The sequence below is a fragment of the Eublepharis macularius genome, chromosome 3 (genome assembly GCF_028583425.1).
Source record: "Eublepharis macularius isolate TG4126 chromosome 3, MPM_Emac_v1.0, whole genome shotgun sequence".
NCBI lineage: Eukaryota > Metazoa > Chordata > Lepidosauria > Squamata > Eublepharidae > Eublepharis > Eublepharis macularius.
Window position 1 is genome coordinate 157,686,982 of NC_072792.1, and position 15,928 is coordinate 157,702,909.

Consider the following 15,928-nt stretch of genomic DNA (forward strand, 5'->3'; position numbering starts at 1 on the left):
AGAGATACAACCCCTTGTAGAACACAGAACTGTGAGCGGAACTACAAGTGACAGAAGGCACAGGTTGGACACTTGTCAGCTTCCCTCAAGTTTTGATGGGAAATGTAGGCAGCTTGGCGGAATGTTGGACAAGTGACAGTTGAAAAGTCCATTGGACAGCAGTCGGAGAGCCAAGCTGCAAGACTAGGATGCCTACATTTCCCATCAAAACTTGAGGGAAGCTGACAAGTGTCCAACCTGTGCCTTTTGTCACTTGTAGTTCCGCTTTGTAATAGCTGCTGAGCAGCTCTCCCCAAATTCAGTCACCAGGGAAAGTGCCCAGCGGCACACAGATCTACTCCCTCCTCACGAATTTCACAGAGGATGTAGAAAAAGGGGCAATTCTCTCCTGTCATGCTCTGCTTTGGAGCACCAGAAGTGCATTAATCAAGGCCCATCTTCTAAATCCCCTGGCATTTTTGTAGGAGGGGAAGAGTTGGAGACAACCACAAGTATCTGGTTATTGAGCCAAGGCATTATTTGTGGACCCCTGAAAAGCCACATGAAACAACAGAACACAAATACCTTTTTGAGCTGAAATATAGTAATTGGTTAGATTCTGAACATGGAGCAAAGCATCTCTCCAGCCAGCCAGCATTCCAACTCGTGTGGCAGCCTGTGGTACCCAGAGGAACAGTGCACAAAATCTTAAAGGCATTAGCTTCTTTTGCAGCGAACACTGGCTGCATAGTAGTTTCATTTAGAAACATGCTCTATATCCCACCCTTCTATAGAAGTACTCCAGGATGTGTAGGAAGGGTTGGATCCTGTGCAAAATCTCCTCTGATAGAAGGGATTTCTGCCAGTAAAGTAGGACTTCCCTGTCTTCCCCTTCCCATTGCAGCCCCTGAATGCCCCTCAGTGGTGGTCCTGGGGAGGGGGGGTGTCAGAGTATCCCCTCAGGAACAACATGGGAGGGAGTTGAAAGGGGGTATTGCTCCCTTCCAGTAAGAGCAGAGTTCTCCTTATGCTAGAACATGCTCTTTCAATATCCCTACTGTTGAAATGCATTCTGGAATGTTTTTCTTTCTGCAAGGATAAATTAGAAATTTGTCTTAATAAGCTTGTGTAGTGAACTGAGCTCTCTGCCACTTTCAGAAACGGAGGTGATGGTTGTTCCTTTAACTGCTGGGTCTAACCAAGTGTGGATAAACCACACGCTCTGCATCACAGTTGCCGTCTGCATCTTCCGAGCTGCATGCATCCTGTGCAACAAATCATTTATCTTTGGCTTAATCTGGCACACAGCAAAAGACAATTGTTTACACTTAGAAAAGCTATTGAAGAAAAGATATTGAAGCACTGCCATTATTATGCTAACTAAATTTAGCCACGAGAAAGAAAGGCAATTTACAGTTAGGAGGTTTTTTTAATGCGAAGGTTAAAATCTATTGAGGTCTTGTTCTCCTTCACAGATTATACTCTTGAGAAAATGGTTTGTGCAAGGACATAGAGTGAATGAGTACTGCTCTGAATAAAGGGGTCACAATACACGTTTTCTTGTGTGTTCATCTTGAAATACTGTTTTCCTCTTGAGAAAGAACAATCGAGCCAGTGTGGTGTACTGGCTAGAGTGGCAGACTGGTTTCTGGGTGACGCAGATTCCCTGCTTTGCTGTGGAAACTTGCTGGGTGATCTTGGGCCTTGCACACAATCTCGACCCAACCTACCTGACAGAGTTGTTGTGAGGGGGGAAACAGAGGAGAGGAGAATGATGTCAGCTGCTTGGTTCCCCACTGGAGAGAGAGAGCTGGGGGTATTAACGAAGTAAAAGGAAAAAATAAGTTCAGCCAACCCCTTCCTTTCCTGGAACTTTCTGAGTGAAAAGTCCTTCCCCTGCTGGAGAAAAAAAGACAGGAGCTTGGGAATGGCCTTTTTCAGTAGGGAAGAAAAGGTGCAAAGGTTCTGCCCACACTACTTACCTTCAAAAAGGAGCTCCATCTGTGAGCTAGACCAGAGCATGCTGCTTCTATCCTGATGCGCTTCAGCTTTTTCTGCGTTTGTCACCTCTCTTTCCTTGCTACATTTTCATGATTGCCCATGCAGAGAGCTGCTGCAGCATCATTGCCAATCAGCACTCTGCTAGTTTGACTGCCATGAGCTCTGCAGGGGGCCTTGGGTAAGCCTCTCAGCCCCAGCTCCCCAGCTGTATTGTGGGGAGAATAACACTGGCTTCATTCACCTCTCTGCGTGGGCATTAATCTGTCCAGAAGGGCAGTATATTAGCACACTGTTGTTGTTATGTTTATTTTATTAATTTATTTACTTATAGTCCACCTTTCTCCCTGGGTGTCAAGGTGGATTACTTACAGAGTAAGTCAATACAAACAACAGGATGGACATCCAATGGACCACACAGTAAGATCTGGCTTCTAGGAACCTAGAACCAACCAGAAATATAAACAGGACTGAAGCAAAATGAATGTTGTTAGTTTCTCTAAAGACTGCAGGTGTATTTACTGTAGTTTTCTGTTTTTTTCCTCCCCAGTTACAATTACCTCAACTGGAGAAAAAGGTAGGAATCTCTCCCTGTGTATATAAAACATAATTTAAAATTTGTTTTTTGTTTTTCTACCTGTCTAGGGAACATATCTGAAGCTTAAGCTCATGTTGCTAAATTGTTCATACAACCTTATGTTTTGAGTCCTGGGATTCCACTGAGGTAGATATTTCAGCACATAACTGAACAAAACTTCCCCGTTCCACCATTTCCACAGTGCATGTATTTTATTTCCTACTGATCTTTCCCTTTGTCCTCCCTATTTGTTTTCAAGTATTGCAAGAGTCATTGCTCATTCTTTCTACCTGTTACAATCCTGTAATTATTGGAATGTGAGAATTAAGTGGCGCAGCTATGATATATTTTAAAGGAGGCACGTATGGATCAATTTACCTCCTTAGACATGAGAAGCAGGTTAAAGAAATATGTCCCAAAGAGTTAAATTGGCACACCTCTCACCATTGGTAAGTTGGAGACCTGGATCTTCATAACTGCTGCAGTTAGATGTAAGGAACAGGATTATGGTTTGTTACTTGGGGAAGCAGAAACGGTCCACATGCACTGTCTCCTCCCCAAGTATGTTGTTGTCCTCTTTTGAAAAATCAAGAGGGGAAACCATTCACTTTAGAAAACGGCTACCAGCATCCTCAGAAGGTGGCTATAGAAATGTACCCATTTTCACTGAGGGTCTGTCACTGATCATTGGTGTGCAGCACCAATGCAGAAATTTGCCTTAATTGATATGCCTTTCTCTTCAAAATGTCAGCCTTTCTCTAATTATTGCTATTGCATGAATTCCAAACTGATTCAAACACAGTTTTGCAAATTTAACAGCAGTCCCATCAGCAGAAGGAGCTGTTGAGCACAGATCTTCCCTGATTCTCTCCACCCTACTGTCCTTTCCAAACCAGAAATTTGTTCCTAGTGTTGAAACCTGCGTGAAACAATAGCCATGAAAATTGGGAGGCTGCTGTGGGAAGGAGGAAAGAAATGGAATCACACACACGTGCGTGCGTGCACCTCTTGTATCAAGTGGAGTTCTGCTGATGGAAAGGAAAGAACAGCAGTTTCTCCCCCATCCCCCTCCTCACTGCAATTCACCAATCCATAGGAATATTACTCCTCACAGGTCCTGTAACTGTGGGAATAAACTTTCCCAGGGTCATAAATGGGTGCCAGGAAAAGGGGTGGGGAGAAACTAGGGCAGAGCTGTCATCCTTTTCCTGTATCTAGCTGTATGGGTCTAACTGTCACCGTTTCCTAAAATCCTGGGAACTCTAGTTTGAGGAGAATGCCGAGAATTGTCTCAAGACAATGAGATCCCTAGTCCCCCATTCACAATTACAAATTCTGAGGTAATATTTATTGTAGACTAACTCTAGTTTGGATTATGTGCCAAGTGTTCTAATCGCTTCCTTTCTAGTAATGCCTTTATATACTAGTTGGGAGCTTTGCCAGAGCATGTTTCTGAGTTAAGAATCTACCCCTATTCAAAGTATAGTATTTTCACAATGCAGCAACCCTAATTTTGCCACTTGTGCTTGTTTTGGTCATCTTAATTATTTTGTTTTTCCTGTTCCGTGCTTTGATGTTGCTAATACCTGGGCTGCTTGGTTCGTTCCTCTCTATTCCATCATGTTTCCTTATATATTTTGTCTGAATTTTGGCATAATGTTGCCTGTAAAAAGTCTGCCACATCCTGTATGTTAGTGTTTGTCATTTAATAGTGAAGCAACAGAGTAGCGTAGGATTAGGATTCTGTGTAAGAGTTAGAGGCTCACATGTGCTTCTTATAAACATGTTATATACAGGATCCTAGGAGTACAATTTCAGAATTCCTGTCTATGGAAGAAGCAGCTTAAGGCAGGATGTTGCAAGGAAAAGCATATCAATACTGCTACCAAAACAAATTAATCTGGGACTCGCAGATCTGAAGTACTGCCTTTTGCCCTATGAGCCCACATGCCAATTAAGATGTGTCCAACGGCCATACGCTGTCTGTCCCATTACACCTGTTTGCCAGTTACTGCAGCCCGTGCTTTAGAATGGGTTCCCACAGGAGATACCTGAGGCAGCCTTTCTTCTGGCTCTTTGTCGGGCCTGCAAAATATTCTTGTTTTGGTGGGTTTTCTGTTCGAGAGTATTTTGATTGGCCCAATAAATCTTTTATCTTTTTGGACTTTTATTAACCTGCAGGGCTGATTTTTAAAAGGCATGTTATAAGTTGCAATATATATGATTTATTTTCCTTTTTTATTGTAATTTTGAGGATTATCAACTGCATTAAATAATGGAAAGGTAGGGCATACATTTTAAATAAATGAATCTCAATGCTAGAGTCACAAATTTCAAATTGTTGAGTTCAGATAGTAAATAATTGCCTCAATTAAAGTTAATCTTTGGTTTTTGTTATTGGAGACTTTATTTCTTTTAAACTCTGACATTCAGATTGTATGTTTGACAGTGAGCTCAAAATTTAGGTTGGACAATACATCACAGTTGATTACTTTTCCCCTATTTTTAAAAAAAAGAAACTTTTTATAAATTAGCATGTGCAGTTTCAAAATCAGCACTTAAACATTAGGGTCCATTCTGGTAGCAGCCAGTTTGCTGTAGTAGTTAAGAGCGCGGGACTCTAATCTGGAGAACTGGGTTTGATTCCCCACTCCTCCGCTTGACTCAGAGCTCTCTCAGCCCCACCCACCTCACAGGGTGATTATTGTTATGGGGATAATAATACATCCTTGTAAACCACTCTGAGTGGGCGTTAAGTTGTCCTGAAGGGCGGTATATACATCGAATGTTATTATTTTTGTGAGAGAGAGATAAAAGTGTGGTGATTTATAAAGACAGTCACCGGAGGATCCAGTGCATGCAGACTGCCTCTGGATCAGACGAAGCTCCTGTAAGGCTTCCTTCTTTTTCAGCTTGGAAATGTAGGTCAACAGTTCTTCTTTCGTATGAGAACGCAACAGAAAACATTAAGCATTAGAAAAAGTTTCTCTTGACGCTGTGCAATTATTTTTCTTCTCTCCCCACACTTCTCAGCATTACTGTGCTGTTCATACCATAGAACTCACTCATTTCTCCTTTGGTTCTAGATGTAATTATTGAGGTAGGTTGCTTCAATTAGCAAGCAACTATTTTGTTCCTGAGAAGTAGTTTTAATGGAGGAGGTGTTTGAACTTGAAAATCTGTCAGTCATCTCTGTTGCAGTTGTTAAACGTTATTTTCTCTCTTGGCCACACTGATCGTTCAGTGTAGTGTGACCGCCTCTTGTGTATACTAAGAATGTGTGTACGATGAGTCTCATCCTTTCTCTAAATTCATAGTCAAGTTATGACAGCGTCTGTGCTTTCTTTCTCTGCTGGAAGTAAATGGGAGCTTGAAATGGTAGCAAAACTTGTCTCTTCAAATGGAAGCTCAAGAGGCAAATTGACATTGTGAAGGCGCCATCTGGCACATGTTCCCTTTTTATCTTTCCATATTGACAGTGATGCAAACAGATTGGAGAGAAATCTCAGAGGAAAACATGTGACAAGAGAGTTGGAAATGTATAAGAGAAAACAGAAGGAAGCAGGCATATTAGGTTAGAAGCTGATCACTGAAGAATAGGATGCAAATGTGCAGTCTTCAGCAATCACAAAGGGACCATAAGTGAAGGGAAGAAACAGCCTGAGTAAAGTACTGTAGAAAAATAGATTGAGCTGAGGTGCCATAGACAGTGTCCTGAATGAAAGAGCTGTTAGCTTATGCGTATCTATGAAGGCTGTAAAACATGTTAAAGATATTAAAACTTGTAAAATCAGAGTGGGTTCTTTTTTAAACCCTCCAGTTTTCTGTTTGCATGTTAGGCTTTTTTTAAAAAAGTGCTTAGAAATATAGATTTGCTGCTAAATAGAGCCATTATTATACTGTACAGTAGGGTATTCAAGTTTTTAAAACTGTGTTAGAAAATGTTACACAGTACAGTTGCATTTTAAGTCTCAATAAAACATGCTAAATCAGATCACACTCTAGTTTTGGCATCAGATCATTTTCCAATTCTAATTTTTCTGGAAAACCTACATCTCTGTTTATGCCTAATATCAAGCTACATTATAATAGAAATTACCTACCTATCTACCTGATCTCTCTCTCTCTCTCTCTCGCACGCGCGTGCGCGTGCGTGCGTGCGCAGACACACGCACACAGAGTATTTTATTTCAAAATATAACCTCTGTGTGCCCCCTCCCTTTCAAATATGTGCCAGAACGTAGACCAAATACCCAAAATTTCACAGAAGCGAAGACTGGTAGTTAAAGAAATGTTTTCCTGAGTCTTAGGTGGAATGTACATTTGATTGATAATCATGATTTGAGCACTTAGAAATTATAAAACATAGAAATATCAGATTATCTAGGTGAGCTCAGTGGGTGATTTTTGAGGCAAAAAAATTCTTGGAGCAGGAATTGAATTCCAGTAGTTATTATGATGTCTCATCAATTCCTTATACCCTTTATTCAGCCCTCAATAATTATTATAATGCTTACAAGGCAAATGTTTTTCCCCTGATCCATTCTTTGCGTAAGAAAGCAGGGCTACCCCAAACCGTGGTGTTTACTAATCATTGACTAGTGGAGCTCAAACAGTGTGAGCTTCCAAACAGTGGAGCCCCCTGAGTTTCAGAGCTTCTTAACTGCTTTTGTGTTCTGCCTGCTCAGTGTTCCCATTGTGAGGTGCAGTGGTCTCTGGAGGCAGAATGATGGGTTGAATTCAGACTAAAGTGGTAATTTCTGTTGATCCCCCACTTCCTACTGCAAGACTCCCTCTCATGTAATTCCTCAGGCTCCCCTCTCCTGTAATTAATTACCACAATTTACAGGCTCGTGTGATGTCTGAATGGAGCCAATGAATTTGACATACAGTTGCTAATTCCAGTTTGACAAATTCCTGGAAATTAGGAAGCAGAACCTGGGAAGGGCAGAGTTTGATAATGGCAGGGAGCTCAACAGGGATGTGATGTCACAGAGCTGATCCTCTGAAGCTGTCATTTCTCCAGGGGAACTGATCTCTGTAGTCTGGAAATCTCTTAATTCCAGGAGCACTCCAGGCTCCACCTGGAAGTTGGCAACTCTAGTTTGAAACTGTCATGGATTCATTATCATAAGTATAAATGTTGCTTGTACTGTATTAGGTTTGAGAGAATGTAGGGCATTTTAAAAATTGTCTGCTGTTATGGCTGATTTTAACTCTGGCTTCAAATGTAAATAAATGTTTTTAATCTGCCTTTCTTAAAACCCTTCCCATTCTAATTACATAGTACTTTATGGACCAAAAGTGGCCACAGTAGCATAATTGTGGTAGTTTATTTCATTGATACTCTAAAGCAAACGTAGTTGTGTTTTGCATCCTAAACCATGGCATTTTTGGTTTATCGTTTTTGCTCTTTTTTAGCTGTAATCACTGAAACCTTATTTGTATTTTATTTTTATTGCAGTTGTCTACCTTGTGGTTTTTCATCTGTCGTTTGTCATGTTTGTGTGGTCCTATTGGAAGACAATTTTTACATCTCCCGCCTCCCCTTCCAATGAGGTAAATGTCAGTATTGGCAAAATTGCACCACTCTTGCTATTGAACCACTTTTGTGACTGATGCTTGCTTTAAAAGTACAATATCATTTATTCTTTGTTCCACTTTAGTAACTAACATTGGTATACTGCCTGTGAGGGAGTCGTCAGATTATTTTCTAAAATGACCATAATACTTTGTCTCAGTATGATTTCATTAATCTGAATGTGAGTTGTTAAGATATTCCAGGTGAAGTATTCCAGTAATACAATGTTCAGGAAGAAGATTTTGAAATTCAATCCTGTTACTTAAATTTATAAACCTGTTCCTATGGTTCAGCAGGTACTTATTTCTATAAACATCAGTATTTTAACAATTTCCCGTTAGGATTAAAAACCAGTATCATACTTGTTTAGAAGTTCTAAAGCCCCAAATAATAAACAGAAGCCATAATTTAATCACAGTTCATGCTGAGAGTATCTGGATGCAAATGTATCATCCTATTTTAATATCAGTTTGCAAGAATACCCAAGTGAACGTCTCTTGAATGCACAATGAGCTTATTGTGTTGTATTTTTATCTCTCTTTTCTTGGATGCCATGGCTAGCTGTGTATCTCTTATAACATCTAGTGCACTATCAAGTGAAGAGATAGGTCTGTCACTGAGAAGATCCAAGGAAACTGTGATATAGCCAGTGTACTGTAGTAGTTAGTTTTAGATAAGGCCTGAGTAGGCTTGGATTCAAATCCCCACTCACTTTAAAACTCACTGGGTGCCCTTGGGCTGGACATTTTCTGTCAGCCTAACCTAGCTCATAGGGTTGTTGTGAAGATAAAATGGAAGCGGGGAGGAGCCCATCTACCACCCTGAGTTCCTTGGAGTAAACGTAGGATAAAAATGTACTAAAATAAACACAAGCAGCCTGCCTGTTCAGTCGAGACAGACTCATACTGGTTGATGCACCCTAATGATAATACATAGCACACGATTACACATGCACGTGCACACGCTTCTGCAGTGATGTGCAGAGGATCATTGTGGAGAATCATTGAGTGCTGTATAGCTTGTGGTGTCCAGGAACTCTGAGTTGATTTGACCCTGAAAAGCACACAGTCATCACCAAGTCACCTTAGTATTGTGCTGAGCAGCATGTACCATGGTCACCCATCCCAACGTGCTAAACATACTCAGCATCAGCTGCTCTAGAAATAATAATGCAACCCACAAGACTGAGGGCCTTCTCAGTAGTGGCACCAAAACTCTGAAACTCCTTCCCCAGGGAGATTCATCTGACCCCTTCTGTTGCCGTCTTCTGCCAGTGGGTTGAAGACTTCTTTGTTTTGCTTGGCATTCCATTAATGATCCCCCCTCCCTCCCCAGTGTTTTTAACTGTTGTTTTTACCATTTGTGTTTATTTTAAATTCTGCTTTAAAATTGTTTTAATGATGTATTCATGTGTTGGTTTTAATGGCTTTTAGGATGAGATTTTAATTTGTATGTTTTAATTTGATAACTGCCTTGGTGGACCTTGAGAGCAGAAAGGCAGGGTAAAAAAATCTTGTTAATAAATAAATAATAAATAAATTCAATTTGGCATGATTTTTCTTATTTATTAAAAGCATTTTATGCTGTTTTTCCATCCAAGGTGGTAAACAATTAAAACCATTAAAACGAACTTTATAAAACAAAATATATATTATAAAAACAATTAAAAACAACAACTAAACAACACATAAACAGGAAGAGGGGTCAGTGAGGGAATGCAGTGCAAAACAGGTAAGTCTTCACTGCTGGCATCAGACAGTGATAGAGGGGGACAGATGAGTCTCCTTTTCTTGAAAAATATATTTTAAAATATAGCTTATTAAAAATGTGCCTTTAGTGAGAGAGGCAACTTTAACCTGTTGAAAAACACTACTGTCTTTTAAATATTCAGATTAGAGCAATGCTTCTGGACAGGTTCTTTTGCACAGTGGGACAGGGCTGGTTTTTCTGTCACTGTGGTATGTTAGGCTGTAGCAAATTTTTTTCAGATGAAAACATTTGTGGTTGATTAAATTACTTGTTACCAGAAAAAGGCAGTAGAAATGGAAGAATATTGAATAGTCAGGGTTAAGTTGACTTTGCTTCCCCCCAAAAATCATAGTTTGCATCCACTCAAATCTTGTGATCCTTATTGTGGCAACTTTCCTCCCTCATCTCAGTTGCATCAGCACTTGGGCCTGGGCTCTTGCAACAAGTCCTATAATTTTGCTTCCTTCAGTCAGTTCCACCCTGAGTGGGAAACTGCTTTTTAATAAAACTGAACTATTCAGGACTGAGGGCTTTTTTTATGCAGATAGGAGGGCTGTACTGTAAAGAAATGGTTCAGAAAGATGCTTTGGTAAAGGGATAGGGAGTAGACTACTGTCTGTCTCCATCGAGACCAGGGCCCTGTGAGACTTATTATAGTTTTGCCGGGCCTGTAAGACGGAGATGTTCCTCTAGGCTTATGGCAGTGGTTGAGGTCTGGGCGGGCTACCTGGTCTGCCTCTCTGCTGTGGCCTTGGCCCATTGTTATCTGAAGCATCTATGACCTGCCTGCCCTACCCCCCACCCCGATTGCTGAAGAGGTGTATAGTCTTAACATCTTTGCTCCTGTTGGATATGGTTTAATGTTTGGATATGGTTTTTAATTGATTTTTATACTTTGTATTTTTACTGTATTTATTGTTGTTGTAGTTTAATAATGTTGTTACCCACCCTGAACCCATTCGCAGGGAGAGCAGGTTAGAAATTAAATGAATTAAATTAAATGAATTAAGCAAGTATACTTCTCCTAAGTAATTTCTGCATAGTTTAATATGCCATATTAATCAGTTATGCTTTATTTCAACATTGTTTTAGTTCTGTATCAGATTTCTGCTTGTTTTCAAATTTTATGCTACCCAACCCCTATTGCACTGTTTCTTGGATGTCCCAGCCATAGATCATATTGACTTACATAAACCACCTTGAGTCTCAGTGAGAAAGCTGGACTGTAAATAATGTAAACAAATAAATGAATCTGGATACCCTCCACCTACAAATGAGAACAGGACAGCGGACTTACTATGAGTGTTCCTAGCGCTTGGAGTGTTCTTGCCCCACCCACTGTTCCAAGAGGGCTACTTCGTGTAACAAATAAATTTCTTGGACTAATACCTGAGTGGCATCTAATATTTTCCCAGTCTGATTCTATTTTTCCTATTGGCCTTGTAAGCAAATGCAATCTAAGTATTTTTGAAATGAGAAAATTTAAGCAGAAATAAACCATTGCTGTCCCTCACCTCCCACCCACAGAAACATTTTAGAAATGGGTAATTTGGGCTGCCACTTAGAGCTGTTCTTTTTACTGCTAAATTGTAAATTTTTATTGTTTTAAATGGTAATTTTAATGTAGGTTCAAATTATGTTGTTATCCACTTGGAGCCCACTTGCGGAGAAAGTGGACTATAAGTTAAATAAATAAAAATAATAAATAAAATACATCTTGTATTAACATTTAACACAGAACAAAATCCATATTGTGGCACCTTAAGGATTAACCAGTTTTATTCTGGCATAAGCTTTGCTCCTTGCTTTGAAAATCCTTTTTCTTAGATAAGGTTGCTTTAGAGCAAATTTGTCCTGGAGTTGACTATCAGACACATAATGTAAACTTTTTCAGTGTAGTGGAATATATTTTCAATTCAATGAAAATGCAGTTCTTGTGCAATGTGGCATCCTGTGACACAAGTGTTACAGTGTTAAAAAGAATCCCAGCACATGGTGTTTGTGTGAAGCCTTGGAAGGCACAAAGAGAAACAAAGGAGCTCTTTTATGCAATTTAATCAAAAGGCATTTTTAACCTTGCCTAAAATATTCTTAGTTTTTCCTTGTTTTAGGTTTGTGTTTATTTGACCATATATAGGTATTGTTGGGTGGAACATTCTTTTGTAGTCAGAAATTTATACACATACACAGTGTGGTGTATAAACAGAGTATTTCAGCAAGAAACATTTTGTTTGAGTCAGTTGATATCTTCAGGATGTCATTAAATATTCTTAATTGTCAAGATTTCTCTGTCAATGACTATGTTTGCTTTCAGTCTTATAAACAAGTTAATAGAAGACATTTGCCCCCAAGTAGCTGCCAGGATAGTCACATGATGTTCTTTTTACTTCAGGCTTATATATTTAGTAAAGTAAATTATATTGCTACAGTAAAGTAGTTATACGTCAGGCATTCACACAATATATAATATAACTACGTCCGATTACAGCAGCTCTTTGTGTCTTCTGGGTATGTTTTCTGCTTTCTTTGAACGAGCCTGACATGGGTAGCTACATTGTATCTCAAGCTACATTATATCTTCACCTTTGTCTTTAATAGCAGAAGGAATAAAAATTACCAAGTGATCTCCTTTTTTTCTGCCACAAAGATAAAATAAAAGGTCAAGATGGGTAGCCATGTTAGTCTGTTTGTAGCAGTAGAAAACAGCAAGAGTCCAGCAGCACCTATAAGACTAACAAAATTTGTGGCAGGGTATGAGCTTTCATGAGTCACAGCTCACTTCTTCAGAAGAAGTTTCAGGTATCTGAAGAGCTTTTGAGAGCCACTGAAGGTATCTGAAGAAGTGAGCTGTGGCTCACAAAAGCTCATACCCTGCCACAAATTTTGTTAGTCTTATAGGTGCTACTGGACTCTTGCTCTTATCAAAATAAAAGCTTTACCTGCTGATTGTGTGCCAAGCTGCCATTAAAGGCAGCAAAGAATTAAAAAATGTGATGATCCGCTTGTAAGACATATTCTAAGGACCACTGAACACATTACATGGCAAATACAATTGTTGCTTACTATGCTGGTGTCCCTCTACCATTGTAGATGGTGGTATACCAAGACATGTGTAAATGGCTTTTAAATATGCATATATATAACTGCTTGATGGTCTTTGATAAATTAAACCATATATAAGGTTGACCATAAGTGGGAGAGCAGAATACTTTTATTTTGAGAGATCTTAAAGGGAATCTTTGTCTAACCTCCCCTCTCTCAGGGCAGCAACATATATGTGGCAAATATGATTGCTGCTTGCTCGCCTGTTTCCCTGTGCGTGACATGCAAAGCCAGTTGTTTATGAATTGCTGGATAACAAGAAATTATTACCTGTGGATAATCAAACTTGGTTACTAAAAGAATGGAGAATTTGGAATGAGATTAAGTCAGTCTCCCCCCCCCCCCCCACCTTCCAGACATATCCTTTTAGTGGTTACCACTAAAAGGGTCTGGGGTGGTAAAGATTTGGTTGGAAGACATACACTCTAGGGATTCTTCCAGCTGCGCTCACTGCAGAACCGGTCCTGGGGAACTGCAGTTGGCCTCAGAGGACATATGCCCTGCTCTCTGAAGGTGAAGATAAATATCCAGTGGACTGCTTGATTTCCTTGCAAGCTGTTCAGCTCTCAGCCCTGGTCAGCCTGTGCTTTGTTCAGTGCCGCTCATGTCTCCTAGCAGCATCAGGACATTGTATATGCACTGCTCTTTCTACTTGCCAATGCTGAGAGGCAATTCCAACTCGCAATATATTTTTGCAAGAGGTCTCTAACATTGGTTGTGGCGCTTTCCTCTTCTCCCTCCCTTTCTGTCTTCAAACCAGCCATCTCACAGTACAACTGGAGGGGGTGATTATACAGCAGTTAGTGACAAGCCTAAAATGTAGTGACAACCAGTGCTGGGAACAATTAGATTTCTGGCTCCTAGGAGATGGGTTTCGATTAGAATTGTTTGCCTCCCTCTCTCTCTCTTACATACGTTATATCTCATGTTGTCCTGGAAACTAGATAGGAAGAAGGAGTGAGAGTGCAAATGGTTTGGGACAAAATCAAGTGTGTATGTGCCACTGCTAGGAAATGAGGAAACATAAGTAATGCTGAAGCCTCATTATATGGGCCCTAGCTGTAGCTTTTTCTTAGGGCCTACTCCACCTCTTCAAAACCTTACATGCTTGTAAATGGTTGGATGGTTGGTATTGGATTTTAAAAAAAAATCTATGGGAATGTGGATTGTGTTTTTAAAGCAACATTTTGAAACTGATATGCAAGAAATGTTCAGGTCTTGCTATGCTATTGGTGTCTCCTGCACATTTCTGCTGTGCATATGTACAAAAAGTCTTTCTGATTGTGTGTTGCTTATATTTGGTTTTTAACATACAAATCATTCTTTTGCCCTTCAGTTCTGTTTATCCAAAGCTGACAAGGAGCAATATGAAAAGGAAGAAAGACCAGAATCCCAGCAAGAAATTCTGAGAAGAGCTGCTAAAGACCTTCCCATCTATACCACAACAGCATCAAGAGGTCAGCCTGTAAACAGTCCCAGCGCTGCAAAAGCTTTTTATGGCCACAGTGACTCATGGCAGTTGACTGTGTTGAACTGTCAGGTTCTTCTGTCTGGTTTTAGCCTCTCTCTCTCTACAAACAGCCCTCACATAAGTTCTCTAAAATGAAACCCACCACAGTTTGGCACGGGCATTTATTGGTTCTGCAGACTCCAGCTGCGTTTGTCTGTAGCAGCACAATGCATGCACGCACAGGGTATTCCTGTTGTGGTGATTCAGCCAGTGTTTGTCATATATTCTAATCTTGTTTAGTGCATCAGATATGTATCTTGTATTCATGTTTCCTTTATTGCTCACCATAATAACATGCATTAACTGTTAACCATCTTGATAGTCTGCCATGCATGTGATGAACCAAACTACTATCGGAACTCTTTGTTTCACAGTTTAACTGTTAAACATTAAGATGCCGCAGTCCCTTTAACATTTTGAGATATGATGAAACCTATTATGAGAAGCACAGCATCTCTAAAACTTACAAGCACATGTTTAATAACTTGATTTTTAAAATGTTTAATACAGCCATAAGATACTGTGATAGATGCCAACTAATCAAGCCTGATCGATGTCACCACTGTTCTGCCTGTGACCTGTAAGTACTTGCCAGCTCTAGAGCAAAGGAAACTCTTGTTGATTGAATGCATGTGCCTATATTTAGTCACGAGTACACCTTCAAATTCAAAACATCACCATTGTGTTATTTTTTTCCCCCTGATGAAAGATTTGTATACACTTCTTACACAGATACAGTTCAGTTTGTTTTTACAGGGTGTTAAACATGAGAGATTTATCACTAATCATAATTGAGTGAAATAAAGTGTGATCCTAAGCAGAGTTATACCCTTCTAAGACCATTTACTTCAGTGGTTTTAGAATGATGTAAATCTGTTTAGGATTGCACTGTTAGCTTGTACAAATTTTTTGAAAAACCAGATTAATACAGAGATGTGTGAAATTGTGTTATTCTACCTGCTACAGTTAATAATACTGTGCATTTATATACTGCTTTCACAGTTCGGTTCGTCATACACATTCTCTTATAATCCTTACAGTTGCCATTTTGCATTCCCATTGAGAGAATAATGGAATATACCTAAATAATAAATAAATGACTATTATTAAGCAGTAGCTGATTATTTTGATTATTGTAATGAACAACAACCGCACAATGCTTAGAATTTGAGCAGAACAGACAGGGAGGGGGAGGGGCTGCATAAACTTTTCCCGCTTCTTCCCCCATCTTCTCCTCTGCTCAGATTCTTATTCTCCTCTAACATCTTTTCATTACCAAGTATCAGATATGAGAGGAGCTATTACTCCCCCTCCCCTTCACCATTTTTCTTTCTTAAATGAAATTTGTCTAGAGACTATTGCATTTGCCTGCCACATAACCTCTACTTTGACCTTGAAGCTCCCATCTTATGCTGGATGGTAATTTTGGCAG

The 15,928-nt window shown here is 39.8% G+C and overlaps 1 protein-coding gene across 1 annotated transcript in view; it reads left to right on the plus strand.

Moving 5' to 3' along the window:
- The window catches only part of ZDHHC20 (zinc finger DHHC-type palmitoyltransferase 20), a 47,812-nt gene that overhangs the window by 12,206 nt on the left and 19,678 nt on the right, over positions 1 to 15,928 (plus strand). Inside the window, exons 2-5 of the mRNA XM_054973753.1 lie at positions 2,528 to 2,554; positions 8,019 to 8,113; positions 14,323 to 14,443; positions 15,007 to 15,076. Coding sequence (XP_054829728.1) covers positions 2,528 to 2,554; positions 8,019 to 8,113; positions 14,323 to 14,443; positions 15,007 to 15,076 — 313 coding nt within the window. The remainder of the gene's footprint in view (positions 1 to 2,527; positions 2,555 to 8,018; positions 8,114 to 14,322; positions 14,444 to 15,006; positions 15,077 to 15,928) is intronic.